General features: G+C 42.7%; 3 protein-coding genes, 1 long non-coding RNA gene and 2 other non-coding genes across 6 annotated transcripts; 3 read left to right on the top strand and 3 right to left on the bottom strand.

Moving 5' to 3' along the window:
- The first annotated feature begins 6,150 nt into the window (after positions 1-6,150).
- LOC146558504 (uncharacterized) lies at positions 6,151-13,249 on the top strand. The gene is made up of 7 exons (XR_014888470.1): positions 6,151-6,316; positions 6,451-6,732; positions 9,192-9,417; positions 9,526-9,603; positions 10,808-10,960; positions 11,238-11,390; positions 13,184-13,249. It is a non-coding gene; the product is annotated as an uncharacterized LOC146558504 (long non-coding RNA).
- A 51-nt stretch (positions 13,250-13,300) lies between these two features.
- LOC146558502 (ribonucleoside-diphosphate reductase subunit M2) lies at positions 13,301-16,236 on the top strand. The gene is made up of 10 exons (XM_085245982.1): positions 13,301-13,527; positions 13,644-13,712; positions 14,079-14,225; positions 14,296-14,412; positions 14,496-14,629; positions 14,723-14,817; positions 14,907-15,040; positions 15,129-15,233; positions 15,336-15,449; positions 15,836-16,236. Exons 1-10 carry the CDS (start codon positions 13,438-13,440, stop codon positions 15,986-15,988), a joined length of 1,158 nt encoding a protein of 385 aa, XP_085102108.1. The 5' UTR covers positions 13,301-13,437; the 3' UTR covers positions 15,989-16,236.
- LOC146558503 (small nucleolar RNA SNORD94) lies at positions 15,625-15,760 on the top strand. Its single transcript, XR_014888822.1, has one exon. It is a non-coding gene; the product is annotated as a small nucleolar RNA SNORD94 (small nucleolar RNA).
- Positions 16,237-16,479: 243 nt separating the features above from the next.
- On the bottom strand, positions 16,480-22,821 carry LOC146558501 (galectin-8-like). Its single transcript, XM_085245986.1, has 9 exons — positions 22,692-22,821; positions 19,247-19,335; positions 18,927-19,134; positions 18,689-18,811; positions 18,532-18,597; positions 18,051-18,077; positions 17,580-17,668; positions 16,870-17,035; positions 16,480-16,783 (listed from the first exon to the last, which is right to left on the bottom strand). The coding sequence occupies exons 1-9, from the start codon at positions 22,728-22,730 to the stop codon at positions 16,634-16,636; spliced, it is 957 nt and encodes a 318-aa protein (XP_085102112.1). The 5' UTR covers positions 22,731-22,821; the 3' UTR covers positions 16,480-16,633.
- Positions 22,822-24,100: 1,279 nt separating this feature from the next.
- LOC146558499 (ribonucleoside-diphosphate reductase subunit M2) lies at positions 24,101-27,603 on the bottom strand. Its single transcript, XM_085245981.1, has 10 exons — positions 26,747-27,603; positions 26,562-26,630; positions 26,049-26,195; positions 25,862-25,978; positions 25,645-25,778; positions 25,457-25,551; positions 25,234-25,367; positions 25,041-25,145; positions 24,825-24,938; positions 24,101-24,438 (listed from the first exon to the last, which is right to left on the bottom strand). Exons 1-10 carry the CDS (start codon positions 26,834-26,836, stop codon positions 24,286-24,288), a joined length of 1,158 nt encoding a protein of 385 aa, XP_085102107.1. The 5' UTR covers positions 26,837-27,603; the 3' UTR covers positions 24,101-24,285.
- LOC146558500 (small nucleolar RNA SNORD94) lies at positions 24,514-24,649 on the bottom strand. Its single transcript, XR_014888821.1, has one exon. It is a non-coding gene; the product is annotated as a small nucleolar RNA SNORD94 (small nucleolar RNA).
- Positions 27,604-27,874: the final 271 nt, after the last annotated feature.

Below are 27,874 nucleotides of genomic sequence, written 5' to 3'. Positions count from 1 at the left end.
CCCCGACTAAATCGGTTTCAGTTATGTACTGAAACATAAGAATGGACATTCGAGGGTTCTTTCAAAGAAAAACTCAGGTAAATGTTATTTTATATATTATGCTTTGTATGTTGTTCAGTATATTTCTATGCAAAACAAGAGGGATTTCAGTACACAGCAGGATATTCACATTTGTAACCAGATATTTACATACACTTTAGGGAGAAAACATAAAACATTTTTACTGTACAACATCAATTTAGAGTAAATTTTTGTTTTAGATAAATATTGAAATATATTTTGAATTAGTTAAATTTCAGAATAAAGAGAGACAGAGCTATTTTTATCACTTTCATCAAATTTAGGAGTACATGTACACTCAGTTTATTGTTAATTAATAAGAAAACTCCAGACGATTCCATTCTGAGCTGAAGAAGCTTCTGATAGGTTAGTAGAGTCCATGTGAGTAAACTGGTGGCACAGCTGTGGATGCATATAAGGCAAAACACAGAGCCTGTTTCTGTGACATGGGAAAATCAAGAGATATCAACCAAAACACCAGGAAAAGAACTGTGGAGCTCCATAAGTGTGGCTCAAGTTTGAATACAATTTGGTGCCATTTGCAATTAAGAAATACAGATAGTTTCTCTCTTTACTCTTAAAGTTAGCAAATATGTTTTTTATATTTATCAATCTAAAAAAATAAACATTTAGTCTGATTTGATGTTACAATTAAAAAAGTGTTTTTATCTGAAGAGTAAATATCTGGTTTCAACTGTAGATTTGATGATTGTCAGCACAAAGAGGGAGAGAGAGGAGAACGAGGACAGAACAGATGAACAAGAGCAGGTGAGACACACATGTTAGTCAAATGGTTGTTTACCAAAAGTATCACCGTATCACAGGTCCTCATGTATCTCGTACCTAGTGTTTCTTTTTAGGTTTGTTATTTTTCAAATTCTGTATTTATTAAGTTCTGCAGGCTTGTTTGCACAACAAGGCTAAATAATTATATAAACTTTTCTCAATCTAAATAGTGGACTTTGGTAGAATTAAAAGATAAGTGTAGTGCAGGTCTATGATGATTTTTAGTGCTATCATCTAGTTCTGATTCTGGTTCTGTCTTGGTTAAGTCCTCAGTAGTCCTGATTTTGAACTGTTGTAGTCCTGTTTTAATTCTGGATCAGTTCTGGGTCTGGTTGAATTGGGGTTTAGTCCTCATGTCTTGATGCAGCCCCGACCTTGTTCTGCCTTGCTGCTTAATTAAAAAACTAGTTTAAGGTGTCCTGCACATGTGATATATATTTTTCCCTATATGAAGTCATTCTTTTTTGAACAGAGCCTATTAATCTTTCAGTCATTTCTACACCCCCCCCCCCCCCCCCCCCAAAAAAAAAAAAAAAAAAAAATCCCACATGCATACTACTCTTTGGGCTAAGCCCCGGGTGTTTCAAATGTCTGGCTCCGCCTCTGTTTGTCACACAGCATGTCTGAGAGCTAAACTGCACACTAAGAGTCTGTGTTTGCTTACATTTGATGAACTCATTTAAAAGTTGGATTTTAAATTTCCTGCCACTTAAAAAGCTTTCCTCCCTTACAAACAAACAAATGACCTCTAAATTCAACTTCTACACATACAAACATGTGATTTTATGATCTGACATTAAGATCAATTAAAAGGTAAGTCTAATTTACTTATTTAAAATTATTTTTTCATTTGCCAGTGGACAGCCATCTTTAAAATGGCCACCATCTTGAGTTTTAAAATGGCTGGTGGGCTTTAAAAACAAAACTGTACAATAAAGGAGTTGATGTGGCCTCAGAGCAGGAAGATCCTGGCTTTGAATGCACCAGCCGGGGTTCTCCCTGTTCCTTGGTGGGTTCTCTAGCTTCCTCACACATGTGGTTTAGGTTAACTGGTAACTCTTGGCCAAAGCTGTGAATGTGAATGTGAATCTCTTCACTCTCTGACAGCTGGATGGATAGTCTCCATGTTAGCTGGCATATATGAGAGAGATAAGTGTGTGTACTTATATCCCCCCAGGAATAGTCTTCCTGTAAAGCTCAGTTATTGGCTGAACTATTAAACATTTTAAACCTCATTAATACATGAAAATTAGCACCTGTTCTAGGCTAACTCGCACTTGTGTAATGTTTCTGTTAAAATGGTAAAAAATAAACGACATCAGCATGTTTTCACAAATTAAAGGAATATTTAATGTTGTAATATTAGATTAACAGAATAGAACAGTAAAGATTGCTTATAAAATATATATATTTTAGGCTTGCTATAGCAAATTTAAATGTTATGTGTTGTGATATTTTGATACCATGGTAGCATTTACAGGATATTGTTTTATTGTGATATTATACAGAAAAGAGTTACTCAATAAGGCCCATTTAATAGTTGTTTTTCTCTTTCTCTCTGACCCAAGAATTAATGTGTAAGACTCACAGGCTGGTACCCCAAGGTCGAAAATACCACAGAGACGAGACCACTTCCTTACTCCCATCCTCCCTTCTTTATCTCTTAGAAAAAGGCTCGTTAAAGGCCAGGTGGTTTGTTTCAGAATTCACTAATGAAAGAACTCTGTATTCTATGTCTAGGAGTGTATTTTGCTGGGATGATCATAAATTGTAACTGAAGAGATAAACTACACAAAGGATACTTCTTTGCTCACAAGGCAGGAAGACGTTTCCTTATTTGGTCTGTACCGGTTTGAACTGAGAACTTGCTGACACACGAACCTTTTTTTCCTCTATATAAGCTGTTATGTACTAAATAAACCTTTGAGTCGATTGGGAAGGCAACCTAAAGCAGTCTCTGTTTTCTTGTTCTCCCAAGCTGCTCCCGAGCTCGTACTAACACGCTGAATGGCATACCTGAGTGTTACTTTAAATAATTAGGAATCTTAGAAGGAAAGGACAGAACTCTGCTTATCGCTCGTGCCTTGGAGGGAAAACCGGGATGGACATTTTTTTCCTTCATTATGTTATGTTTAAAATACTTTTTAAAAATAGTTTGGGCACAAAAAATTAAAGCATTAATTGGCATTAAGGACATAACCAGGTTAGCGTTGCATAAAGCTAGCTAGTACTGGCTTCATCCACAGGTCAGAAATATCCAACTGTTTAAAACTGACTGTAGGGTAATTCTGAAAACACCACACAAAGAAAACCCTCAAAGCAGGACCGAAAAAGAAGATTTGGTTGAATGTTTTTATTTTTATGTGAAAACAAGTCGGACACCACAAAGTCAATGCTTTTATATATTTCCGGTATAAAGTTTGGCGCTCAGGAGAAAAACAAAGGAAAGGGACGGGAAAAAAAATGACCATTGGAACTGCTCATCCCAAAATGCATCCCAACGAATGACCTCTGATAATTTTTTTGATTTCAGTAAAAACAAAATACAGTGTGTAATTTGTGTACTTACTGTTGTGTGTAACTGTATTTGGGGCTGCGTTTTGTTCCTGACTGCAGTGCCCACTTTTTGACTTTGCTGTTAAACGTTTCCATGGAAACAGCACCCTGTACCAATCAGAGACATTGCTTTTTGAGTTTAGGATTGTGGGTAGAGTAGTTCTTTTTCTCGACATCGTTAATAAGAGTGTTATTCTTCAAACATCGTAGCTGTCAATAAGACGCCTGTGGATGGCACATAACCAGAGTCCCTGTGGACATTTATAAAGGTTACTGCTAATAAATAATAAACTGTTTAAACTAACACAGGTTCTTCTGTGTGAAGGTTAGCTAATGCTCACAATCCAATATCACATTACAAATGAAACATTTCATTCACATGCAAACATTCACGCTCACTTTTCTGATTGTTGTTCCTATACATTCAGAGGAATGCATAAAAAATGAGCCTCACACATATCAAGTGAAACTCGTATGTTTTGTTGTTATTTTTTGTCTTTTTGGATCATTTTAAACGCCCACCGTGTTCAGTCAGCGGCATTCATAAATAAATCACAGCCAGTCCTCTTTATTTTCCTGATTTTAAGTCCTTCACTGGGCAAAATGGCGGCTTCGTTGCGCTGTGTGGAGATAAATGAGGTTAATTCTCCGGCTTCACAGTTTCGTTTCCTCCGTGTGTGAAGTTTCTGCTCCACGACAGCAGAGTTACACAACCCGAGCTCCGCGCTCTCTGCCCACACCACCAGGTAGCAACCGCCATCCAATCACCACGTGGGGCTGAGGGGGTGTGACCAATGGGAGCACACGTCGTCATGACTTGGCCCGTGAGAGGGGGCGTGTCATCTGTGTGGAATGGTTTCCGCCCCTTTGTCTTACTGACCGACATTCGGCTGGAGCCAAAGTAAAATATAAAGTAAAAATAGAAGAAAAAACAGTGGAGTCTGGTGGAGGCCGTGGGCGGGGAAACAGTGACGCCATGTGGTAATGTGAGGTATTAAACGCACTACAGGACAATAAAACAAACGATTATGACATAATCACAAGTATTACCCCTGAGAGCAGATATGTATGAGCCTAATCTGGCTCAGTTATGGCAAATGACCAGTGGGCGCTGGAGAAAAGTAAACATAACATTAAAAACCTGAACAAAAACCATGTAAACCTTAACACATGGGGGGAATATTATTCAGCAGTAAAATACTGTGATCCACAAATGATTTCAAAAGGTGGGTTCAGAGGATTTATTTTACCCCCAAACAGATTAAAATCAACCCCAAATCTTCAATAAATGACACATTTAATATTTCAATTTGCAAAACAAAACAAGGGTATGGAGGGAGGAGACACTGGAGGGAGAGGGGTGAAGCCAAACACCCCTCTCCAGATGGAAATCTGACAACAAACCTTTGGAGCAGAATATTTCTGATGTGGCTTCTTGTTTTCATGTCTAATGACAAATATAAAAATGACTCTCAAAATGCCTCAACACTGGTGTTTTTCTGCATCAAGTACAGAAAAGATTTAAAGAATGCTGACCAGTCAGTGGTAGATGCTCCTGGATTGGGAGCTTTGGCTACTGCACACATGGCTTTCCTTCGTGATGAGGGAACTGTTGTTGATGCTCCCACTTTAGGTACTGGGAAATAATGGCTACTCATTTGGCAGGCAAGCGGGAAAATGGGATCTGGAAGGGCTGTTTTCAATCTGAAGTCCAGCATTATCTCCACTGTTTGGCAGAAGCTCCAGGTTGTTGTATTTCCCTCCTATAGCCAAACTCATCTCTAACTGAGAAGTGCCCAATGAGTGTGGTGTCATCTGCAAACTCTAAATTTTACTGACTCAGTTGGTCAGTTTTCCTAATCTTTCCATGAATGGTCTGATGGTGTACTGCTATAAATTATGGGATGTAATGGCCTCTTCTGCCTCTATAAAGGATCCTTCAGTGTCTCCTCTACTAAAGGAGGTAATAAAGGAAACACTGAAGCTCCTTTCCTCAGTATTTAGAGGATTCAATCAGCTCTGATTATGGCTGCACAGACTTCTAGATCAGTCTCTACATTTGACTTTCAAAGTTTGTTTCTTCTCTGTAATGTTTGAGCAAAAATGTTCAGCTCTCATTTCAAGACACACTTTGGATCACTGTGTTGTGTTTTTATTTGCTGGGGAAAAAAACACAACATCTCGCCATTAAATTTCCATTCTGCTATACATATGAAGGAAATGTACTGCTATGTGCTGGCAGGGTTTAATGGATTTATTTGTTTTGATGATACTAAACTGGATATTTTCATATTGATGACTCTGAATTCAGCTGCTGGAACCTCCAACTGATATTTGATGGAAAAACATTCAGTATAGAAGAAAACTGGCAGACTAATCAATAATAAAAGTAATGTTTGGTAGCAGGTTTGACTGAGCTCAGAGGCGGGATGGAAGAAGCTTCTCATTAACAGTAAATCTGAAGCTTTTAACACTGCTGATTGTTTTTTGAATTGACTGAATATTAATGGACTGAAGCTTCCAGCCACAGTGATTCATTGTGTGTCAGTGAATGCGTTGCGTGTGCTGGGCTGCAGCTTCATGGTTCCATCTAGTGGACTGATAGTAGAAGTAGAGCAGCTGATGGCAGCTTCCTCTGCCTCGCACTGGTGTCTGACTGCATTCAGCTGACATTGAGAGGAAGCAGAAAAGAACTGGCTGATATTTGGACAACACACATGATGGAAAGGAGGACTTCAGTTGATGTGCACATGAATGATTTGTGTTTCCCCTGCAGGTGAACTTAGAAAGTGAGCGTGAGCGGATGTGAATGTGAATTCAGCAGCATGGAGCAGTGTGAGCACAGAGAGGAGGGAGTTCCTACCCTTGAATCCACCCTGTGTGGGGAATATGAGAGCCAGACCAAAGCTTGGAGGTGAGAGGACAATCTCTGACTGCCAGGACTCTTCTCCAGGTCACAGCTCAGCACTCACATCACTGCTCTATCAATATTCACAGGAACCTACCTGATGATGATGATGAGATGATGAGATAGCCTTTATTTGTCAGTTGCAGGTCTTTTGCCCACAACCAAGATGACAGACCTTGCCGACCGTACATACAATACAAACATCACATTGGGGAGACAGGTCAGGCTAGGTAGCGAGGAAAAAAACATTGAAATGTGTAACACAGAAGGATAATGCAGGAATGCACAGATATCAACAGACCATAACACAATAAACACAGACAGCAACATGGGAAAGAGTTCCAGTGTGTACATCTGATCTGGGACCGCTGCAATCTTTCGACTGCGCCTCCAGCTGACCCGATGTCCACATCATGGGGGAGGTAAGCGTTGGAGGTGGCGTTGGATCCGGGGTAGGGAGGGTGATGCGTCAGTGAGTGCTTATCAGTATCAGTATATGTATGTGTGTGCGTGTCCATAGTTCAGCTGAGACAGTGTCCTTCGCCCCGCCAGGCTAAGTAAACAGTCTTCCAGCCAACCCAGGTGGCCTTGTAGGGAATGGGAAGGAACAGACTCAACACAGTCGTTATCAGGGAGTTTTTGTTCGGCTCCAGCCTTGAGCCCACAGCTGGCGCTGAAGGGGTAGCCGGAATGTGATGGTAATTTTTATTTTGCAAACAACTCATGAGAATTTCAAGCTGTTTTTAACACTCCGACACTGGTCTCTCAATGTCCCGTTAATAACTGCGAGTTTCTCCGTGATGTTATTAGCCGTCGATTCTGTGGTCTTGTCACTCTTTTTTGCTCACATAGCAGATTCTGAGACCTCACGACCGCAGCCAACTGATCCGAGATGTAGCTTCCACCCAGAGATGTTGTTCTGAGTTGATTCTTTCCTGATGTAATGTAAACCTGGACCTGGACCCAGCTGTGTGTACTTAAACGGTGTAAGCCAACAACCCTGTACTGCAGAAAGAGGAGCTGTTGTTCGGAACTCACTGATAGCTGTCAGTTTTGAACATCTGATGTTGTTTCTAGTCTCTAACCAGCATCTCAAAGGAAGCCACTGAGCAAGGAATTCATTTATTCTATTAAAAAAAAGTCAAAGATCCTGAATTTTTATATTATTCTGAAGAACAATGGATTTCCTTTTTAGAGAGGAACAATACACCAGCTTTATCTGCATATACATTAATGTAAAGGTGGTCTGGAGAGGTAAAATAATTTCATACTCTTCATATAAAAAACTAAGACACTGAAACATGCACTTCAGGAGGTGAAGAAACTGGAGACCCTTCCTTAGGGATTAATAAAGTATTCTGATTCTGATTCAGCCACATGCCAACAGAAATTATTTGTAAACTTATTAAAAACACAGAATCTAAATACTTTCTTTTTTTCTTTTAAACAGCAATAAAATGGAAAACTGTTCTGTTCTCTAATTTAAAAAAATAAACAATCAGAAAAATCGTCAACAGAAGATGCATCTGGACACATCACACAAGATCACAGGGTAACAAACGTTTTAGACAATATTACTCAAAATTAAACACTCAAGAGGGAGGAAACCTGTAGGGGGTATTTTACAAGCCTGAACATTCCAACTAACAGGCAGATTTTCCAGTGCCAGTGCAGCTAGCTAAACAATGAGGAATCACTTACTACTAAAGAGACAGACAGTGAAAGTGGACAGTATATTTGACTTTATATTCTTGGTATACTCTTTGTATTCTTCTGCTATCTGTACCTGAGCAGTGGTAATGCGCACTCTTTGGTTTTAACTTAAACGTGACGAGGGGCAGCACAAAAGTGATCAACTTAAACTGATTTTTAGTTTTAGCATCCTTATTTTTCCCAGAATTATTGGTTCTGTAACTCGTTAAGATAGGATAAGATAAGATAAGATAACCTTTATTAGTCCCACACGTGGGAAATTTGTTAACAGACAGAGATACATCTATGTCCATTTTTGATGTAAATTAGCCTTTATACATTTAGTGTTTCATTTCAACAGGTGTTTAGCCTCTCTCACAACTTTAGTCAATCTGTATTTCGACTCTTTGAAACTGTCACTGATCCTACTCCAAGAGTGTTAGTAAGTCTGGAGATGTGGGACCTGATTCACCTGAGTTGCTGACCAGAGGGAAGCAGGTCAAACAGGTAGTGGGCAAGGTGTGAGGTGTCACCTGTGATGGCCCTGGTTTACCTGAGACAGGAAGATCTGGCGATGGCCTCCAGGGTTGGTTGGACCCTCAGTGCAGCCTTCCTGTTCTTACTCATAGCCCCTGAGTACCAGACATCAAGCTGGAGGAGAGCACGCTCTCCAGTGAGGAGTTGTAGAAGGCCAGCAGCAAATTCTGGTCCAGGTTATTCTTCCTCAGGACATGGAGGAAGTGCGGCCGCTCCTGGGCCCTCTTTACTAGGGCAATGGTGTTGTGGGTCCAGTTGAGATCAGCAAATATGTGGATGCCCAGAAACCTGAAGGTGGAGACAGATTCCACTCATTCTCCATTGAGAGGGGAGTGAACCTGTCTGTGCCTCCTGAAATCAATGACGAGTTCTTTTGTTTTAAGGACATTAAGCTTCAGGTTATTTTCTGAGCACAAGTTCTCTACCTCCCCATTCTCATCTCCATCAGAGGTAAGCCCAACCACATTGGTGTGATTGGCATACTTGATGATGGTGTTGGTTGGGTGGGTAGGTGCACAGAAGGGGGCTGATCCTGTGGGGATCCGGTGCTGAGTGACAGTGGTGTTGAGAGGTTGGGCCCAAGTTGGACTGATTGAGGTTGGTTTGTGAGTCTTCAGTCTGACTGAGTCATTCATAAAGTATTCTGTTCCAGCTTCTGGAGGACAACATCATCACTTTTGTAAAGAATGAGCGGAAGAAGATCCAGAAGGTTCTGAGTCCAGATTATCCAAAATGCTCAAAGAGACAGAGGAAGGATGAGGAGGTGCTGAAGATTAAGGATGAGGAGCAGAGGAGGTGCACAGAGTCATTCATGACAATCACATTGTACTTCTTGAGGAGAATGAAGCAGGAGGAGCTGGGCGATCAACTGCAGAGCAGTAAGCAGATTTCTATAAAGATTACTGTTGTTGCTCTTTAGGGGAAAGAAATTGTCATGTAAACTTTATAAAGCATTAACTGATATTCTGATTTTTTTTTTTATTCAGAACATGTTGCTGCAGTTTGTCAGTGAAGCTGCTGTCTCTGGGACTTAAGAGTCCTCACTGTAAACTGGAAATTCTCAGGTTAGATCACACTGTTGGATTTGAGATCTGTTTGCCAAATAGACATTACATTTACTTTAGTAAGTAAATTGGGGGGTTTTAGTGCTTCGTAAGAACACAAAACAGACAAAGTGCTTTACAGTAGTATCAATAAAACCAAAGCAATGCCCCCAAAACAATAGGGAAACACATACATCAAATAAAATGAACACAAAGCTATTCCACGTTTTTGAAACTAAAGTTTGAAAATTTGGCCAATCGACCTTATTTTTTAGATGGGTAAATGCAGGAACTAGGGTGTAAGCTCGGAGCCATTCAGTAAGTGGGTGCCTCAACCCATATGGCCATAAAAGTAAGAATCCATATTTTAAATTGAAATCTAAACCTAACAGGTAGCCAGTGCAAAAGCTTTAAAAGCGGGGTAATGTGTGATTAATAAAACAGAGTGAATTGTAAACCTTTGATCAGCATTTAGGGCAGATTGAAAAAGGCATTTAATAGATGCTTCAATCAAACCAGAAAACACTTCATAACAATAATCCAAATGTGAAGAGATAAAAGCATCAGGAATCTTCTATTCAGTTTATAAGCCCCATTTATATGTTTCCCTTGGGACATATTTTTGAAAGGTATAATTTTTTTGTTATCACTGCTTTGCCGATGAGATTCAACACTATATTCCAGTCAAAGAAAATGACAACGGGTCATTTTAACCACTGCTTAAGTGATCTAAAAACTTTATATGTCTAAATGAGAATAAGACTGTGGTGGTTGTTTTTGGTTGCCCCAAACAGCTCAACAACTCTGCTTGCACTCTTGGCACTTTAGCTTTTCACACTCAATATTTGTAAATGTAATTAAGTAGGGTAATCTGCTTAAATGTATCTATCAGTATTAGGCTAATGAATGTGTGTGTGTGTGTGTGTGTGTGTTTCAGTCGCTTTGTTTTTATCTTTTTAATGGTAAACTTGCTTAAATCAGTACCCTGTGACACTATCACCACTCATTTCTTTCCCATTACCTATGTTGGGTAAAAAAATCTAGTCATTTTATTTGAACTTTTTTTCTTGGAGTATTTATATTTCTTTATTTAATTAGTAAATTATTGGAAGCTAAGGGATTTATTGTGATAAGGGCAAAGAGTTAAAAAACGCACAAACTCAGAAGTTCTAACAAAATATTTTAACACATTGTTTTTTCTCTTGTCCACTATTTTACTTTTCAGGTTGAGGAGCTGCAATCTTTCAGAGATAAGCTGTGAAGTGCTTTCTTTAGCGCTCAGCTCCCAGTTCTCTAGTAAGAACACCTCGCAGGATTCAGGAGTGAAGCAACAGTCTACAGGACTCAAGAGTTCATACTGTACACTGGAAACTCTCAGGTCAGATCAACATATACATTTGTTTATTCCTTCAGAAATTTAAAAAATAAGAATTGTAGCTACCAAATACAGGTTAATTTATGTGTTATGTTTTACTTCTATCTACGTTACTTAAACTGTCAAATTTCTTAACTGCTTAACTAAACAAACTTTGGGAAGGGAATTTTTTAACCATCACCGAAACAAGATTAAATATTGCAGAATATACTTCTTCCTGTACCATGATTACGTGTTAAAACCAGTGTTGTCTTATTTTTTTTCTTATTAATTCTTCCAGACGAGAAATTGTAGACTCTCACAGAGAAGCTGTGAAGCTCTGTCCTCAGCTCTCAGCTCCTTGTCCAAGTCTTAGAGAGTTGGACTTGAGTCACAACGAACTGTGCGGTTCAAGGGTGAAGCACCTGAGGAGTCCCAAGTGTACAATTGTCAGGTCAGATCAAGAGATATTTTTGATTCTTTGAGAAAATAACCAATGAGAAAAGATGTTGTAAACATTATACCTTTTAAACATAATTTTCACTGTTAGTATTGCTAAGTGTTCTCTAACAAGACTGAAGCATTTTCATCTGTGAAAACACAGAATTTCATAATCTAATAAAATTTTTGGCAGATTTGCTTTGATCTCATATTTTCACAATACTTTAAAAGTAACTATCAGTCTGTTCTGGCACATTGTGATGAAGCAATCAGATTATAGTATACAACATCACTGAAAATGCTCACTATCATGCATTTTTGCAAAAGCTGCAGTAAAAAACTATGGAAACTGTTTTACTGGTAAATGATACATAAATAAATAGGGCAGCACGGTGGCACAGTGGTTAGCACAGCAAGAAGGTCCTGAGTTCAATTCCACCATAAGACCTGGGGTTCTCCCCGTGTTTGCGTGGGTTCCCTCCGGGTACTCCAGGTGTCCGTCCAAAGACATGCAGTTTGTGGGGATAGGTTAACTGAATATGCTAAATTGCCCATAGGTGTGAATGTGAGTCAAACAATTTGTGGTAACTTGCTATTTTTAATTGAACAACAACAAAAATAACATTATGTTTTATCATCGTTTAACACTGAGATTTCTACTACAACACTTAATAAACCACTGTACATAAGTATCATATCTGTAATGCAATTATTTAGCATTATTTAATAAAACTTAATTATTTAATTTCCTTCTAGAACCACCTAGGCTGTTCTAAAATATCTGTTCATTACATTATTTTTGTGACCATAGACGGTCACGTAAGGGTTTCTCAACAAACACATTCAGTTATGATCAAATATGTTCACAGTTCGATTAAAATTGATCCAACTGATTACCATTATTGCTCAGTAGCAGACAGTAACTGCAAAACTGAGTCATTGTCCATCCCGGACACCAGGGGCCGAAACTGAGCGACCCTTTCTCCTGCAGCCAATTAGATAACCCGGAAGCAGTAACAGGAAGGTCTCCAGCTGGATATGGGTTTGATGAGGTCAGATTTTTGAGGAAAGTGAAGCTCAAAGTTTGTCTTCAGAGGCTAAAAGCTGCTCAGATCAAAGATACAGAACATAAATCAGCCTTTAAATCAATTTATTTCTGCTCGAGTGACTCAAAGAAACCGACTAATTCCTGCAGATTCGTTTTTCGTTTACATATTGCATATGTTTACAGATTTTTGTTGATGCCAGTCTCTGATATGCAAACACACAGGACGCCTGTAAATGGAGAGTTATTGTAATGTCGGGCGTGTTACGTGTATTTGGCGCTAAATCTCCATGGTGACAGCTCATTTAGATGAGAGGGAAGCAGAAAAGGCGCCGTTGACTGATCTTTAATGTGAGTTTAAACGACAGCCCTGATGACAGACACTTTAAAGCAGAAATCAGTTATTCAATGTCCATATGAGGATCCACATGATTTGGAACAATCCGCTGAACTCAACTGCACGAACACAGATGTAAATCTTGACTCTTTCGGCGTTAATGTCTCATTACAGAAGCCTTTTTCTTTTCTTTGAGAGACATTGTAACGTGTTTTTAGAATCACAGTTTAAAATGCTTAATATGAAAAAATGCGAGGAGCCCTGAAAGGTTTCGTAAGCGCTCGTTTTAATCACTTTGTAAAAGCGGTTACCTACAGTTTTGTAACCCGCTAACAGAGTTTGAATTTCCCGCAATCGTTTAGGGGTTACGTGAGCACTTCTCTCGACCTGACTGGCTGCTTCTTCTTCTTCTTCTTCTATATAGGGTTTACTGGCAGTTGGCAAACAGCAAAATGATGCATTACCGCCACCAACTACCCGACTTGGTCCCTCCCGACGGTTTAAAGGGACTCCTCGTATTGGCCAGCAGTTCTGGCGCCAAGATTCCAATAAAAGGGCGAGCTGAAGCAGAAGCCTTTCACTGTCTCCGTCTGTCCGCTGCTGCTATCTTTGCTTTCGGCAACTTTTAGCTTCTTAGGTTTTTTCTTTTCTTCGTCCTTTCGAACCCGCGAATTCACAATGCTGACCGCGCGCTCCCCGCTCTCCGTGAAGAACGAGCAGACCCTCAGCGGGCAGCTGGACAAAATGTCTCTGGACAAAGAGAACACGGTGAGGCTGCTTCAGGTTCCCGCTCACAGAGGCCGCCGATTCTCTAGCGTCACCGATCAATCACAGGTATTGATAAAGAGTTGCTGTGTGTGCTGACGGTCTGTGTCTCCTTTCAGCCTCCGGGCCCGAACAGCAGCCGCATCCTGGCGTCCCAAACCGCGCGGAGGATCTTCGACGCTGCTGCGGTAAGTGAGAGAAAAGCCGCAGGAAGCTTCGCACTTTTAGCGGATTCCTCATATCAGCGGACCGAGTCGATGCTGAGCTCACTGACGGCAGCTTCGTGTGTGTTACTGTGCAGATGTGGCGCCTAAACTGTGGCCGTGGCGCCAACAGTGAGCGGCAGGGCTGAGGTCGGTTCAGGGTTCTAGTTTATTAGGAAGAGCTGCTGTGGTGTTCAGGTTTTATGCCGTTTCTGTTATTTTGTCCACCACCTTCAGATCAGTGAACGATACAGGCAGCAAATCTGCACAAACTTTAACTTTTCACTGTTTTTGCTCCAGAATCGATGAATAAGCTAATCAATAATCCTGAGCAATGATCTTTGTCTTCAGCCCAAAGTGAAAAAGAGCAGCAGCTCGCAGGAGGAGGAGCCTCTGCTGAAGGACAACCCTCGCCGCTTCGTCATCTTCCCCATCGAGTACCACGATATCTGGCAGATGTACAAGAAGGCAGAGGCGTCCTTCTGGACGGCAGAGGAGGTAGGTAGAGCTGTAATGGGGCGGGGCTTGATGCTGGACGCCGTGATGCTGACGTGCTCTTTCTGTGCAGGTGGATCTGTCCAAGGACCTGCAGCACTGGGATGCCATGAAGGACGAAGAGCGCTACTTCATCTCCCACGTGTTGGCCTTCTTTGCCGCCAGCGACGGCATCGTCAATGAGAACCTGGTGAGCCGCTGAGCCTGCTCTTACAGATGGTTTTGAGGTCACGGACCGCTGTAACACTCTTGTTGTCGCTCTTTGACCAACAGGTGGAGCGCTTCATGCAGGAAGTGCAGGTAACGGAGGCCCGGTGTTTCTACGGTTTCCAGATCGCCATGGAGAACATCCACTCAGAGATGTACAGCCTGCTGATCGACACGTACATCAAGGACCCCAAAGAGAGGTACGCAGGAGGCGGGGCCAAATACTGTTCTGTAGTGGCTTAACTGGCCTGTACTGATCTAACTGGTGAGTCACGATGTGTTCCCGCCCTCAGAGAGTACCTGTTTAATGCCATCGAGACGCTGCCGTGCGTGAAGAAGAAGGCTGACTGGGCGCTCAACTGGATCGGCAACAAGAACGCCACCTACGGTAAATAAGCTGCTGCCCATTAGGCCACCTGACGCAATGGTTCCACCTCAAGCAGCTTCATTGATTATTGTCTGTTTATTGATCTGCAGGAGAGCGCGTGGTGGCCTTTGCCGCTGTGGAGGGGATCTTCTTCTCGGGTTCGTTCGCCGCCATCTTCTGGCTGAAGAAGAGAGGCCTGATGCCCGGCCTGACCTTCTCCAACGAGCTCATCAGCAGAGACGAGGTGAGGCGCCCTGTTGGTGTCAGATTGCAGGTATTGATCCAGTGATGATGTCACTCTTAACGTGTGTTTGTGTGCCTGCCGCGTTTAGGGTCTGCACTGTGACTTTGCCTGTCTGATGTTCAAACACCTGGTGAACAAACCGCCCAAGGAAACTGTCATCAGCATCATCAAGAACGCCGTGGAGATCGAGCAGGTGAGTCCCAGCTGCAGGTGAAGCTGCTCTGCTGGGCCCACTGGTTCATGGTGGATTTACTGGTTCAGGATGGCTTTAATGGGTTTATTGGTTTGTGTGCAGGAGTTCCTGACTGACGCTCTGCCCGTCAAGCTCATCGGGATGAACTGCGACATGATGAAACGGTACATCGAGTTCGTGGCCGACAGACTGTTGCTGGAGCTCGGCTTCTCCAAGGTAACGCCCCACACAGGTCATGTAATCATGTGACTGACTTAAAGGCAGAAAAACAGCATCACAACACTCATCTCAGTGACAAGCTAAACTTAAAATAAAACATGATCAGTTCTCCACACAGACACATTTCAGGAACTCTTTGACCTCAGAGAGCAACATGATGAAAGTGATGGTGTGAGTGATGATGAAGTGCGCAGGGGTACGGACCTCAGCCAGTGATGGGGGCTGAGTGCTGCTGCAGAGTCTGATCAGAGGACGAGTGGTTCTCTGATGGGCAGCGGCAGTGCGACACAGACGCCTATCTGAACTCGCCCATGGGTGGGGGCGGGTGACCTCAGGGTGGGGGCAGTGGGTGGAGCTGACTGACATGGTGTTTCTGTGTGCAGATCTACCGGGTGGAGAACCCTTTTGACTTCATGGAGAACATCTCCCTGGAGGGAAAGACCAACTTCTTTGAGAAGCGGGTGGGCGAGTACCAGAGGATGGGCGTGATGGCGACGCCCACGGACAACACCTTCCGGTTGGACGCTGACTTCTGATGGTGGAGCGTCCCTGCCGTCACACTACCTCCGTCCCGGTGCATGCTGGAACAGACTCTTGGACTTTTAGGGTCAAATGATGAACTGAATCTTTATTTACAGACTTGAGTCTGTGAGCCGCAGCATTAGACCTGATCAAATCTAACGCTGTGGCTCAGCGCTTTGTAAATATGTCAGGGTTTTAAATGTGTACAGTTTACATTTGTTTTTTTTAGTGTATTTTTAATAAATGACTCCGTGAACAGGAACCAGCTCTGGTCTTTTTCTTCTGACATTAAGTTGAACTGAAAAGTTTAAAACATTTTTAAAATCTGGTTCCTCAGGTTTCATCTGATTTGACTGCGTAAACTTAAAGTCATGTTCATAGAGAAAACTAATCTGAACTCAACATCTGACCCAGCGTCACGGCTGGGCGATGATCTGGTCCCTGTTGTGGCGCCAGCACCACTATCATCAGCAGCTGCTTTTGGAACAAAACAGCTGGACAGATGTGAGGAATGACAGACTTTTATTTTGAAGACACTGGACAAGACATGGGTTTTTAGTAAAAGAGGAAATGAAGTTAGAATCTGTTAAATGATTGGTTACGGAGGAGGCGTCAGTGGTTTTTTTTATGGCTTCGTGTTCATGATGGTTAGCAGGCGCTCAGAGGACTCTGACGACAAGCAGTGTCACATCTCCTTTCACCTCCACCTGGTTGATGGCGCTCAGTTCCTTCATACGGTGTTTGTAATCGAGCTGGTGCTGCCCATTCATGGCAACTCTGAAGTGCTGCGCGTCGCAGCGGATGATCATCTGTGGGGAGATGACAGCAGGTTTTAAAAATTAAACAAAAAAACCCATCACAACATGTGGATGTTAAGGCAGGGGTCAAAGGTCACCTCAAAGTACTGCCCCGCAGTAAAGGGAAAGGAAGCGAGCGCCATCTCCTCATGACCCCAGCAGTCGGACAGAAAGGAGTTCCTGACAAAGACACGCTTCTTCAAGCGAGGGTTCAGGTGGAGAGCGATGTCGGACCCGGTCGCTGGACGCAAGTTCACGCAGAAACTGTAACAGGAAGTGATGTCATTAATGAGCCATGAAAGGCTAAACCGAAACTCTGAACTGCTTCATGTTTACTTTCTCTGCAGGTTCATGCAAGGTGGTCTGTGATGATCAAGTGACGGTCACATAACTCAATTTAAATTTATATTTAAATAAAACCTGTAAACTCTGAAAATGTTTCAGTGACTTTAATCCAAACATTGCACTTCAGTTTAAGCTAATCAGTTTCTACTGGCGCCAGACTTCAGGTTTACTACATAGAAGTTATTCATCACAGTCAGGTTTTCATTGTGTTAGTTGGCTCAACAATACCTAAACCCCACAAACATAATGTCTCTGAGCAGCTTGTGGAGTCAGCTTGTAAATCAGAGCCTGTATTCACAAAGCTGTGATTAATTTATTATGAATTTAAGAATATAAAACTTATGTTGTTATTAACAAGAACAAAATTTTTACTAAAGTTAATTTAAGTTCTGATCGATGCCTCACTGATTGTCGCTTTGATCAGTTTCTGTACTGGGCTCCCACAGCTGTTTATTATCCTTACCTCTCTGCGTTCTGATTGGTCTCTCCTTTGATGATGATGCTGCGTCCGACTGTCAGCCCATTAACCAGCTGACCTCTGAACGGGATACTCTGTAGGAAACAGAGAGTCAGACACACTAAAACATTTCCCTTTTTTTGGCTTTATAGTTTTAAATATAAATTTAGATCTGTGTTAAAAGTTAGAAGATCATTTGGTATCAAATAAGATCAGTGATCTCACTGATTAATGTAAGATCAATGGGTGAAATATGATAAATCATTTTCTTTACCAAAATATGATTTCAGGCCAACCATGTGGGCTGATATAATATGACTGATATAAAAAACAGATTTTAATTGATCATATTTATGTTAAGTAAAATAAGCTAAAAGTTGCTTTAAAAATAATTCATTCAAATTTCTTTGTATTAAACTGTTGTTATTGTAAGAAATAAATGCATCATCAATCAATGATTTGATCAGGAAAACTCACCAAATCACCTGATGAGGAGAACACTGGCTGAAACGCATGGAAAAAAAAATCTGATTAAAATCTGATCGACTGATGCATAACTCTAGCCAATCAGACCACATCCGACGCTGATCAAAAAACAGACGCAGTTTCTCCAGAAAGGTCCACATTTCCGCTGCCCTGTGATGACTCGTGTCCTGTGCTATGAAGATACCCACGTTATCTTTCTGTTATGATCCACTTAAGCTAACAGTGAGGGTCAGAGTTCACACCAAGCTGGTTATCAACTGGGTAAGTAACTCAGGATTTGACCTGTGCAGTCACATGAAAGGGGCGGGGCTTTCATATTTGGAAGCATTTCGCAGATCACGTGACTTTTCTTCCACAGAAAACAATCCTTATGAGTGCCAGCCATCCAGAGATGCTATCAGACAGTGATTTCAAATCTTTAGCTAACATAAAACTATACTAGTGAAATGCAACACAGATATTGAAAGGACACCTGATCAATTATTGCTGATTCGTCTGTGTCCTTATTGGGCGGACTGCCAGCGGGAGAGGTGGGGCTCTGAAACAAACAAACAAACAAACAAACAAACAAACAGGTTAACCCTCTGATGGTAAAGCTGCAGGTTGCCACGGGTTACAGAGACACTCACTGAGCTCGGGGAAAGGATGCCCACAGCCTGAACTTTGACTTTTCCTGAGATGCTGATGGTGTCAACACGCTCCAGCTCCACTCTGTGTTTGTACTCCAGCAGGTGGGCGCCATTCACAGCCACCTGAACACGCACGGAAAACAACACATCGCTGGACACCAGTTTGACTTGCATTGAACAGTTAAACTCTGCCGTGCTGACTCTTCTCTGACACCTGATTGGTCGGCTCGTCTCTCACCTTGAACTGGTCTTGGAGGATGAGGATGATGAGCTCGAAGTCGACCTCGAGCCTGAAGGGCATCTCGTAGTGGATCTGTTCGCGGCCCCAGCACTCTTTCGTCAGCGTGTTGCACACGATGGACGACTTTTTGATCCTCGGGTTGAAATGGAACGCTACGTCGGCCCGCGGCTTCACGCTGCTGCCGCAGGTGAAGTCCACCTGGAACCTGTGAGACAGCGAACAGAGAGAGAAGATCCCGCTTTAAGAATCTGCACCCCGACTCTGACGTTTGTTTTTTTTTTAAATATCCGATTGATGATGAAGATCGGCATCCTCACCTGTCAGCACCAGACGGCACAGAGCCCTTGATCAGAACCATCTCACCTGGCAAGAACCCACCCAGGATCGTCCCAGCAAAGGGAATCGACTGTGGACAGAACACCACAAACATGAGGAGGGTCAGATGACCACAGAGAACACCTAGAAACACCTGAGAGGAGGGACTAGATCGGTGTGAATGAACCAGAGCTCAAAGCTCCGTCAGCAGCTGATCAGATTAGAATCTGAAATTAGAATGTAACAGGAGAATCACAGAAATTCTCCTGCTTTCACTTAGAGACGCTCAGAGAAAACCTCCACCTGTTTAAATATATGAAATTTGTAGATACGTGTAGAGGTTTTTCCAAAAGTTTGATTTGGCACAGATTTTATGCCGAATGTCCTCCCTGACACAACCCTCCTGTTTACCTGGGCTCTGACCCGGGGATGGGTGTGTCTCCCCTCCTGGGCTTGAATGTGTTACCCTGTATGCAGCACAGATCCACGTCTGTGGATTTGAAATAAAGTGAAATAAACGTGTCTAAACAGATTCAAGAAACGTGAAGAAGTGAAGTGAAGAAGCTTTTCCATGAGACGAGGTGAAACGTCTTCAAGAAACTTAAAGATGTCCAGTCGCGTTTCTTTCCAAGCTCCTTAGACTACCATGACCTGGATCACTGCGAACCTTCACAGACAGCTTTGATTTGATTATAAAAAGATAACTAAAATAAAAGCAGAGCAGTAAATAATCTGCTCTCAGGTCTTTGGACTGTCTGTCTGTATCAGGCCGTCAGTTCCGCTTTCAAGTCCAAAGTATTCTCATTAAGCTTGTTCCGCACTTGTAGTCAAACGATTCTGACTCCAGGTAAAGACACCTGCTAGCTCACTTGAGTCACCACAGTAAGACTGTGTGACGAGTCATGTGCAAAGGTGGCAAAAGTGCTCGCTCATCTTGGCTAACTAGATGCTGAAGTACAGCAAGCGCAGTTTACGGACACCTGCAGTGGTTCTGGTCTTCATGTGACATCCTCAGGGGACTAATAAACGAATAGGACTGCCTGTCATGTGTTTCTGTTCAGGCTCAGATAAGTTTGATGTTTGAGGCTCACAGTGATAAAATAATAACTCCCCCAAAGACGTCAAACCTGAAGTCCGTTCTGAAAATGTGAGGAGCAGAAGGTTCAGGTGTTTGTTTCAAATGTAGGGAGTGAAAATAAAAAGAAGTCAGAAAAAAAAAAAAACTACTCAAGTACCAACAAAGTATTTGCACTTTACGTCCCACCTCTGGTCATGTGATCATTATTATTAAACTTCAAACAGTACTCCACCTGCAGGAGAATATATAAGTTTATAGGTGGATCTGAATTGGGTGACCTGTCCACCCAAAGACGACTGTAATTGTAAACTGGTGCTAAAGAAAGAAAGTTGAATTGAATTACAGTCCTCAAGTTACTTTACTTTTGCCCACAGCTCTGCTAACATCCCAACAAAGAATCTCTGTTGTTTCTCACATGTTTGAGCTGAATTCAAACCTTTTTCTTTTTGACTGTTAATAATCATATCAGCAGTTTTATGAAGGGCAGCTTTCAGCAGCTGAGTCACTGATTTAAAGCTGGTTTTGTTCTCTCAGCAGGTCGAGACTTCCTGCAGGTTTTATTTGTCTAGATCTGAAGGCCTGTTTTTACCTCCTCTTGTTCACTGTGAACATTTTCTTCCTGCTTTCATTAGTAGATTTTATCCTGGCGGGTGACTGAATTTTTTGCACGAATCACATGTTTTATTCATATTGGAGTTTTTTGCTTTTAGTTTGAATCATTTAAAAAAAAACTTCTCCATTCTCAATCTTCATGCACAAATATCTCCTCTACATTTCAGAAGAAGTTATAAAAAATGTAACAGAAAGACAGAGCAGATTTCTCCTATACTGACTTCCCTTCATTGGCACTCTGTTAAATACAGAATTCAAAATCCTGCTCCTCACATACAAGGTCTTAAACAATAAGGCCCCAACTTATCGTAATGACCTTATAGTACAATATGTACCATATATCACACTGCAGACTTACTTGTTGTTCCTAGAGTATTTAAAAGTTGAATGAGAGGCAGAGCCTTCAGTTTTCAGATCCCTCTTCTTCTAAACCAGTTTTCAGTTTGAATTCAGGAAACAGACACCATTTCTACTTTTAAGTTCAGGCTTCAAACTTTCCTTTTTGCTAGTTACGGCTGGATCAGGTGACCCTGAATCCTCCCCTAGTTGTGCTGCAATAGGTGGAGGCTGCTGGGGGATTCCCACGATACACTGGGCATTTGTTCTTTGCTCACTATGTGTTAATAGACCTCTCTGCATTTAATTATTAGTTATTATTAATATCTGGCTCTCTTCCACAGCATGTCTTTGTCCTGTCTTCCCCCACAGAGCAGATAGCCGCCCCTCCCTGATCCTGATTCTGCTGGAGGTTTCTTCCTGTTAAAAGGGAGTTTTTCCTTCCCACTGTTGCCAAAGTCCTTGCTCATAGGGGGTCATATGATTGTTGGGTTTTTCTCTTTATGTATTATTGTAGGGTCTGCCTTACAATACAAAGTGCGAATGCCGTTGTAATTTGGCACTGTATAGACAAAATTGAATTGAAATTAATTGAACTCACTCCTTAAACTAGACGAAAACCCACTAAAATTTTTGCATATTTTAAATTTTCTATATATCCAACCCACCAGATCAGATCAAATCAAACTGTGCCGACCTGTTCTTTAATTCGGTCTAAAATAAAACACGAACAGGGTGACATGCGACTCTAAAAATGATGCTGGGCGGAGGCACTAATCTTTAACACAGTTTGTCCAAAAAGGTTGACGAAACAAAGTTTTCAGTGGATGACACTAAAGCCGGAATCCCAGGGGTCAGTTATTATATTTACACGATGTCACACGTGATGTAGAAGAACGATTCATGATAAATAATCAGTGTCAAACGAGCCAAAACACCGTCGCCAAACTGAATACAATTTTGAAGATATTTTACAAATTGTCTCAGATGTGTTCACATCTAAACTCAAACATACTTAAAATCACACTTTAAATACATGGTCTCTAATTCAACCTGAAAAAACAAAACAAAAACACGCTTAACCCACACAGCATCTCATGTGACCGAAACTCATGTCAAGCCAGCCTCTCTGAACGTGTGTTCCGCAGTGCGGCAGTACCAAAGGTTTCCTATAAATAAAGTTTTTAGCGGATGATATTGAATCCGAACTCTTTCCGTTGTTTGTCAGTGTATTTAAAACACTTCGAATATTTTTTAAAAGAATGTTTAACATAAGATAGTCATTGTTTAAGGCTGTTAGGTGAGCTAAAATGCTAACTGGTCCCTTCACAGAAGCATCGTCGATCAACAATCGATTTATCCTTGAAAATGAGAATGAAAACTGATGATAGAGATCAATTCGAAACCATAGGATATCTTACCGGGTTGTGGAACACCTGCCTCGGGTTGGAAATCGACATTTTTGCGCAGAATAGCGTCTCCGCAGCTCTTTCTGACTACTTCGTTTGTTTACTTCCGTTTATGACGTCACGCGGATCACGTGTTCAAAGATAAGACCAAAGACTACAGACCCGAAGATAAAATCAGAGCACACAGTAATGTCAACTGAATTCTCGTAGAAATATAGTTAAACCCACTTTAAACTAAAAAGCGTGTTTTTGGTCTAAACTGTTGTTATGTAAAACACGTTGTGGTCCTTGGTGATGACGTCACTGTCCTCTCCTTAGAGACTGCGGAGGTGGAAAAATCAGTCTCGTGGTTCCAATAAATGATTGATGGGAGACTGCGAGGTTTCCGATTGACCTCTGAGAAAAAAACACAAACAAAAAAAAAAAAAAAATGAGGAAATCATCTCAGTGAACATTATTGTCAAAATGTGGTTTGCTGAGTGATTAACACTGAAAAACTTCTGGAAAATGTTTTTATTTATTTTGGAATAAAATGTATAACTGCTCAATTATCTCCAAACCTGCTGTCAGCCACCAGGACAAACAAGACATGAATATTATCATGTCTGAGTCACATGTTTATAACGTATGAACACTGAAGCACCAGCCTTTGAATTTTATCCAGAACAGAGACAGGTTATATCCTTCCTTACATCCTCCTGTGAGTGACAAATTAAAGGAAAATCCTTAACCTTTGACCCTCCACATCACATGTTGCTGGCGGCCTTGACATCAACTTGATGCAGCCTGTTAGTTTAACAGATACAACACTGGACCTCAAAGTGTACACTGAGTACAAACTACATATCCCATGAGTACATCCAATTCTGTCTCACAAAGAGATGCCATCCCACCACTGGACTGCAGGGTTTTTGTTAAACTAGAAACACCAGTGCTGTCTTCATTATGAAAATAAAATATTCTCAAAAATGATCAATATCTGAAATATTTAAATGTGCAGATTACCGCTGTTGTTTTAGGACAAACTGCCACGGCTGTTGTTCCCTCTACAACTCATTGTGTAGAGAAGTCAGTGCATTGTCTTCATTTCAAGAGGCTGCAACCATGATGGGTAAAAACTTTGGGGACACTTGGGGAAATTTTTGTAGATTCTCGGAAAACTTGTTTAAGACTAAACAACCCCAAAAGTCTATTTATACACGGCTGTGGTTGCTCAGCCTCAGAGTCTTAATTCAGATCAGATGAGTTGTACAGAAATGAAGATAATCTCCATTTCTGTACAACACATCTGCAACTGTGACAGCAGCAGCACATCATTGGCTAGGCTGTCCAGTGCAAGTCGCTCACTTCCAGCCTTGTCCGGCCTGAAATGATGGGACTACGGTGATTTAGAAAGATGTTACAGATGTGAAACTGAAGAGTCTGCTTTTTACAAACAGTTGCTTTATTACAAAAATGTACATATTTAAAACTATAATAAGACTTAATAAAAACTCTACAAAGTCTATGTACAAAAAGAAAGAAAAAACAAACAAACAAACGTTTGAACCCGACTGCAGTCCTGCCTGCAATCCAACTGGCTGAAGTCCAAAGAGCAGCCGCCGCCTCAGAAGTCAGCGTCCAACCGGAAGGTGTTGTCCGTGGGCGTCGCCATCACGCCCATCCTCTGGTACTCGCCCACCCGCTTCTCAAAGAAGTTGGTCTTTCCCTCCAGGGAGATGTTCTCCATGAAGTCAAAAGGGTTCTCCACCCGGTAGATCTGCACACAGAAACACCATGTCAGTCAGCTCCACCCACTGCCCCCACCCTGAGGTCACCCGCCCCCACCCATGGGCGAGTTCAGATAGGCGTCTGTGTCGCACTGCCGCTGCCCATCAGAGAACCACTCGTCCTCTGATCAGACTCTGCAGCAGCACTCAGCCCCCATCACTGGCTGAGGTCCGTACCCCTGCGCACTTCATCATCACTCACACCATCACTTTCATCATGTTGCTCTCTGAGGTCAAAGAGTTCCTGAAATGTGTCTGTGTGGAGAACTGATCATGTTTTATTTTAAGTTTAGCTTGTCACTGAGATGAGTGTTGTGATGCTGTTTTTCTGCCTTTAAGTCAGTCACATGATCACATGACCTGTGTGGGGCGTTACCTTGGAGAAGCCGAGCTCCAGCAACAGTCTGTCGGCCACGAACTCGATGTACCGTTTCATCATGTCGCAGTTCATCCCGATGAGCTTGACGGGCAGAGCGTCAGTCAGGAACTCCTGCACACAAACCAATAAACCCATTAAAGCCATCCTGAACCAGTAAATCCACCATGAACCAGTGGGCCCAGCAGAGCAGCTTCACCTGCAGCTGGGACTCACCTGCTCGATCTCCACGGCGTTCTTGATGATGCTGATGACAGTTTCCTTGGGCGGTTTGTTCACCAGGTGTTTGAACATCAGACAGGCAAAGTCACAGTGCAGACCCTAAACGCGGCAGGCACACAAACACACGTTAAGAGTGACATCATCACTGGATCAATACCTGCAATCTGACACCAACAGGGCGCCTCACCTCGTCTCTGCTGATGAGCTCGTTGGAGAAGGTCAGGCCGGGCATCAGGCCTCTCTTCTTCAGCCAGAAGATGGCGGCGAACGAACCCGAGAAGAAGATCCCCTCCACAGCGGCAAAGGCCACCACGCGCTCTCCTGCAGATCAATAAACAGACAATAATCAATGAAGCTGCTTGAGGTGGAACCATTGCGCCAGGTGGCCTAATGGGCAGCAGCTTATTTACCGTAGGTGGCGTTCTTGTTGCCGATCCAGTTGAGCGCCCAGTCAGCCTTCTTCTTCACGCACGGCAGCGTCTCGATGGCATTAAACAGGTACTCTCTGAGGGCGGGAACACATCGTGACTCACCAGTTAGATCAGTACAGGCCAGTTAAGCCACTACAGAACAGTATTTGGCCCCGCCTCCTGCGTACCTCTCTTTGGGGTCCTTGATGTACGTGTCGATCAGCAGGCTGTACATCTCTGAGTGGATGTTCTCCATGGCGATCTGGAAACCGTAGAAACACCGGGCCTCCGTTACCTGCACTTCCTGCATGAAGCGCTCCACCTGTTGGTCAAAGAGCGACAACAAGAGTGTTACAGCGGTCCGTGACCTCAAAACCATCTGTAAGAGCAGGCTCAGCGGCTCACCAGGTTCTCATTGACGATGCCGTCGCTGGCGGCAAAGAAGGCCAACACGTGGGAGATGAAGTAGCGCTCTTCGTCCTTCATGGCATCCCAGTGCTGCAGGTCCTTGGACAGATCCACCTGCACAGAAAGAGCACGTCAGCATCACGGCGTCCAGCATCAAGCCCCGCCCCATTACAGCTCTACCTACCTCCTCTGCCGTCCAGAAGGACGCCTCTGCCTTCTTGTACATCTGCCAGATATCGTGGTACTCGATGGGGAAGATGACGAAGCGGCGAGGGTTGTCCTTCAGCAGAGGCTCCTCCTCCTGCGAGCTGCTGCTCTTTTTCACTTTGGGCTGAAGACAAAGATCATTGCTCAGGATTATTGATTAGCTTATTCATCGATTCTGGAGCAAAAACAGTGAAAAGTTAAAGTTTGTGCAGATTTGCTGCCTGTATCGTTCACTGATCTGAAGGTGGTGGACAAAATAACAGAAACGGCATAAAACCTGAACACCACAGCAGCTCTTCCTAATAAACTAGAACCCTGAACCGACCTCAGCCCTGCCGCTCACTGTTGGCGCCACGGCCACAGTTTAGGCGCCACATCTGCACAGTAACACACACGAAGCTGCCGTCAGTGAGCTCAGCATCGACTCGGTCCGCTGATATGAGGAATCCGCTAAAAGTGCGAAGCTTCCTGCGGCTTTTCTCTCACTTACCGCAGCAGCGTCGAAGATCCTCCGCGCGGTTTGGGACGCCAGGATGCGGCTGCTGTTCGGGCCCGGAGGCTGAAAGGAGACACAGACCGTCAGCACACACAGCGACTCTTTATCGATACCTGTAATTGTTCGGTGACGTTAAAGAATCGGCGGCCTCTGTGAGCGGGAACCTGAAGCAGCCTCACCGTGTTCTCTTTGTCCAGAGACATTTTGTCCAGCTGCCCGCTGAGGGTCTGCTCGTTCTTCACGGAGAGCGGGGAGCGCGCGGTCAGCATTGTGACTTTTCGGGTTCAAACGGACACAAAGAAAAAACACTAAGAAGCTAAAAGGAGCAGAAAGCTAAAGCTTAGTAGCTGCAGATAGACGGAGACAGTAGAGGGCTTCCGCTGCTCGCCCTTTTATTGGAATCTTGGCGCTAGAACTGCTGGCCAATGGGCACGCAGCTAAATGAGCCCCTTTAAACAGTCGGGAGGGACCGAGCCAATCAGGTCGCGAGAAGTGCTCTCGTGACCCCTAAACGATTGCGGGAAATTCAAACTCTTCGTTTGTGCGGGTTACAAAACCTTTCGTAACTGCTGTTTACAAAATGATTAAAACGAGTGCTTACGAAACCTTTCAGACTTTGATAAAAAAAATATTGCATTGGTTCATATTAAACATTTTATACTGTGATTCAAAAACACTTTAGAATGTTTCTCAAAGAAAAAACGCTTCTGTAATAATGAGACTTTAGCGCCTAAAGAATCAAGAATTACATCTATTTTCGTGCAGGTTAAGTTCAGCGGGTTGTTCTAAATCATGTGGCTGGATCCACACATATTAACGGATACTAACCGATTTCTGCTTTAAAGGGTCTACCATCAACTCGCCGTTATTTAACCTGAATCAGTCTTTATTTCTGCTGCCGCCATTTCTGATTTCCTCTCATCTAAATGAGCTGTCATATCAGAGAACAAACACTTGCATCAACAAAAAATGTAAAAGTGCAAAGAGGATTCTGGAGAAATGTCGGTCACTTGAGCAGAAAAAATGGATTTAAAAGGATATTTATTGAGTCTTTCTGGCTCCCATCACCTGAATGTGTTGTAACTGCGGTCTGAGTAGCTGTCAGCCTCTGGAGACAAACTTTGAATTTCATTTTCCTCATGAATCCGATCTTATTAAACCTACATCTCCTTCCAGCTTGAGAGCTTCGTGTTACTGCTTCCGGGTTACATCTGACGAGATCGGGTCGCTCAGTTTCGCCCCCTGTTGTGCGGGATGGACTTAGTGACTCAGTTTTCCAGTTGTTGTCGGCAACAGTCATGATCCTT

Source organism: Mchenga conophoros, linkage group LG15, assembly GCF_057382185.1.
Source record: "Mchenga conophoros isolate Kocher_MC1m ecotype Shallow Benthic linkage group LG15, M_conophoros_male_GT1.1, whole genome shotgun sequence".
NCBI classification, from domain to species: domain Eukaryota; kingdom Metazoa; phylum Chordata; class Actinopteri; order Cichliformes; family Cichlidae; genus Mchenga; species Mchenga conophoros.
Note: the sequence above shows the minus strand (reverse complement) of the source record. Positions and strands in the feature narration are given on the sequence as shown.

Bases quoted from the DNA above. Each gene is read 5' to 3' on its own strand.
- LOC146558502 (XM_085245982.1), top strand. From the start codon at position 13,438: ATGCTGACCGCGCGCTCCCCGCTCTCCGTGAAGAACGAGCAGACCCTC. The intron at 13,713-14,078 runs GTAAGTGAGAGA...CTTTGTCTTCAG, and splicing joins GGATCTTCGACGCTGCTGCG to CCCAAAGTGAAAAAGAGCAG. The intron at 15,041-15,128 runs GTGAGGCGCCCT...TGCCGCGTTTAG, and splicing joins AGCTCATCAGCAGAGACGAG to GGTCTGCACTGTGACTTTGC.
- LOC146558501 (XM_085245986.1), bottom strand. From the start codon at position 22,730: ATGTCGATTTCCAACCCGAGGCAGGTGTTCCACAACCCG. The intron at 18,078-18,531 runs GTGTCCTTTCAA...CATGCGTTTCAG, and splicing joins AATCAGCAATAATTGATCAG to CCAGTGTTCTCCTCATCAGG. The intron at 16,784-16,869 runs GTGACCTTTGAC...ATCTCCCCACAG, and splicing joins CTGCGGGGCAGTACTTTGAG to ATGATCATCCGCTGCGACGC.
- LOC146558499 (XM_085245981.1), bottom strand. From the start codon at position 26,836: ATGCTGACCGCGCGCTCCCCGCTCTCCGTGAAGAACGAGCAGACCCTC. The intron at 26,631-26,746 runs GTGAGGCTGCTT...GTCTCCTTTCAG, and splicing joins CTCTGGACAAAGAGAACACG to CCTCCGGGCCCGAACAGCAG. The intron at 25,779-25,861 runs GTGAGCCGCTGA...TTTGACCAACAG, and splicing joins GCATCGTCAATGAGAACCTG to GTGGAGCGCTTCATGCAGGA.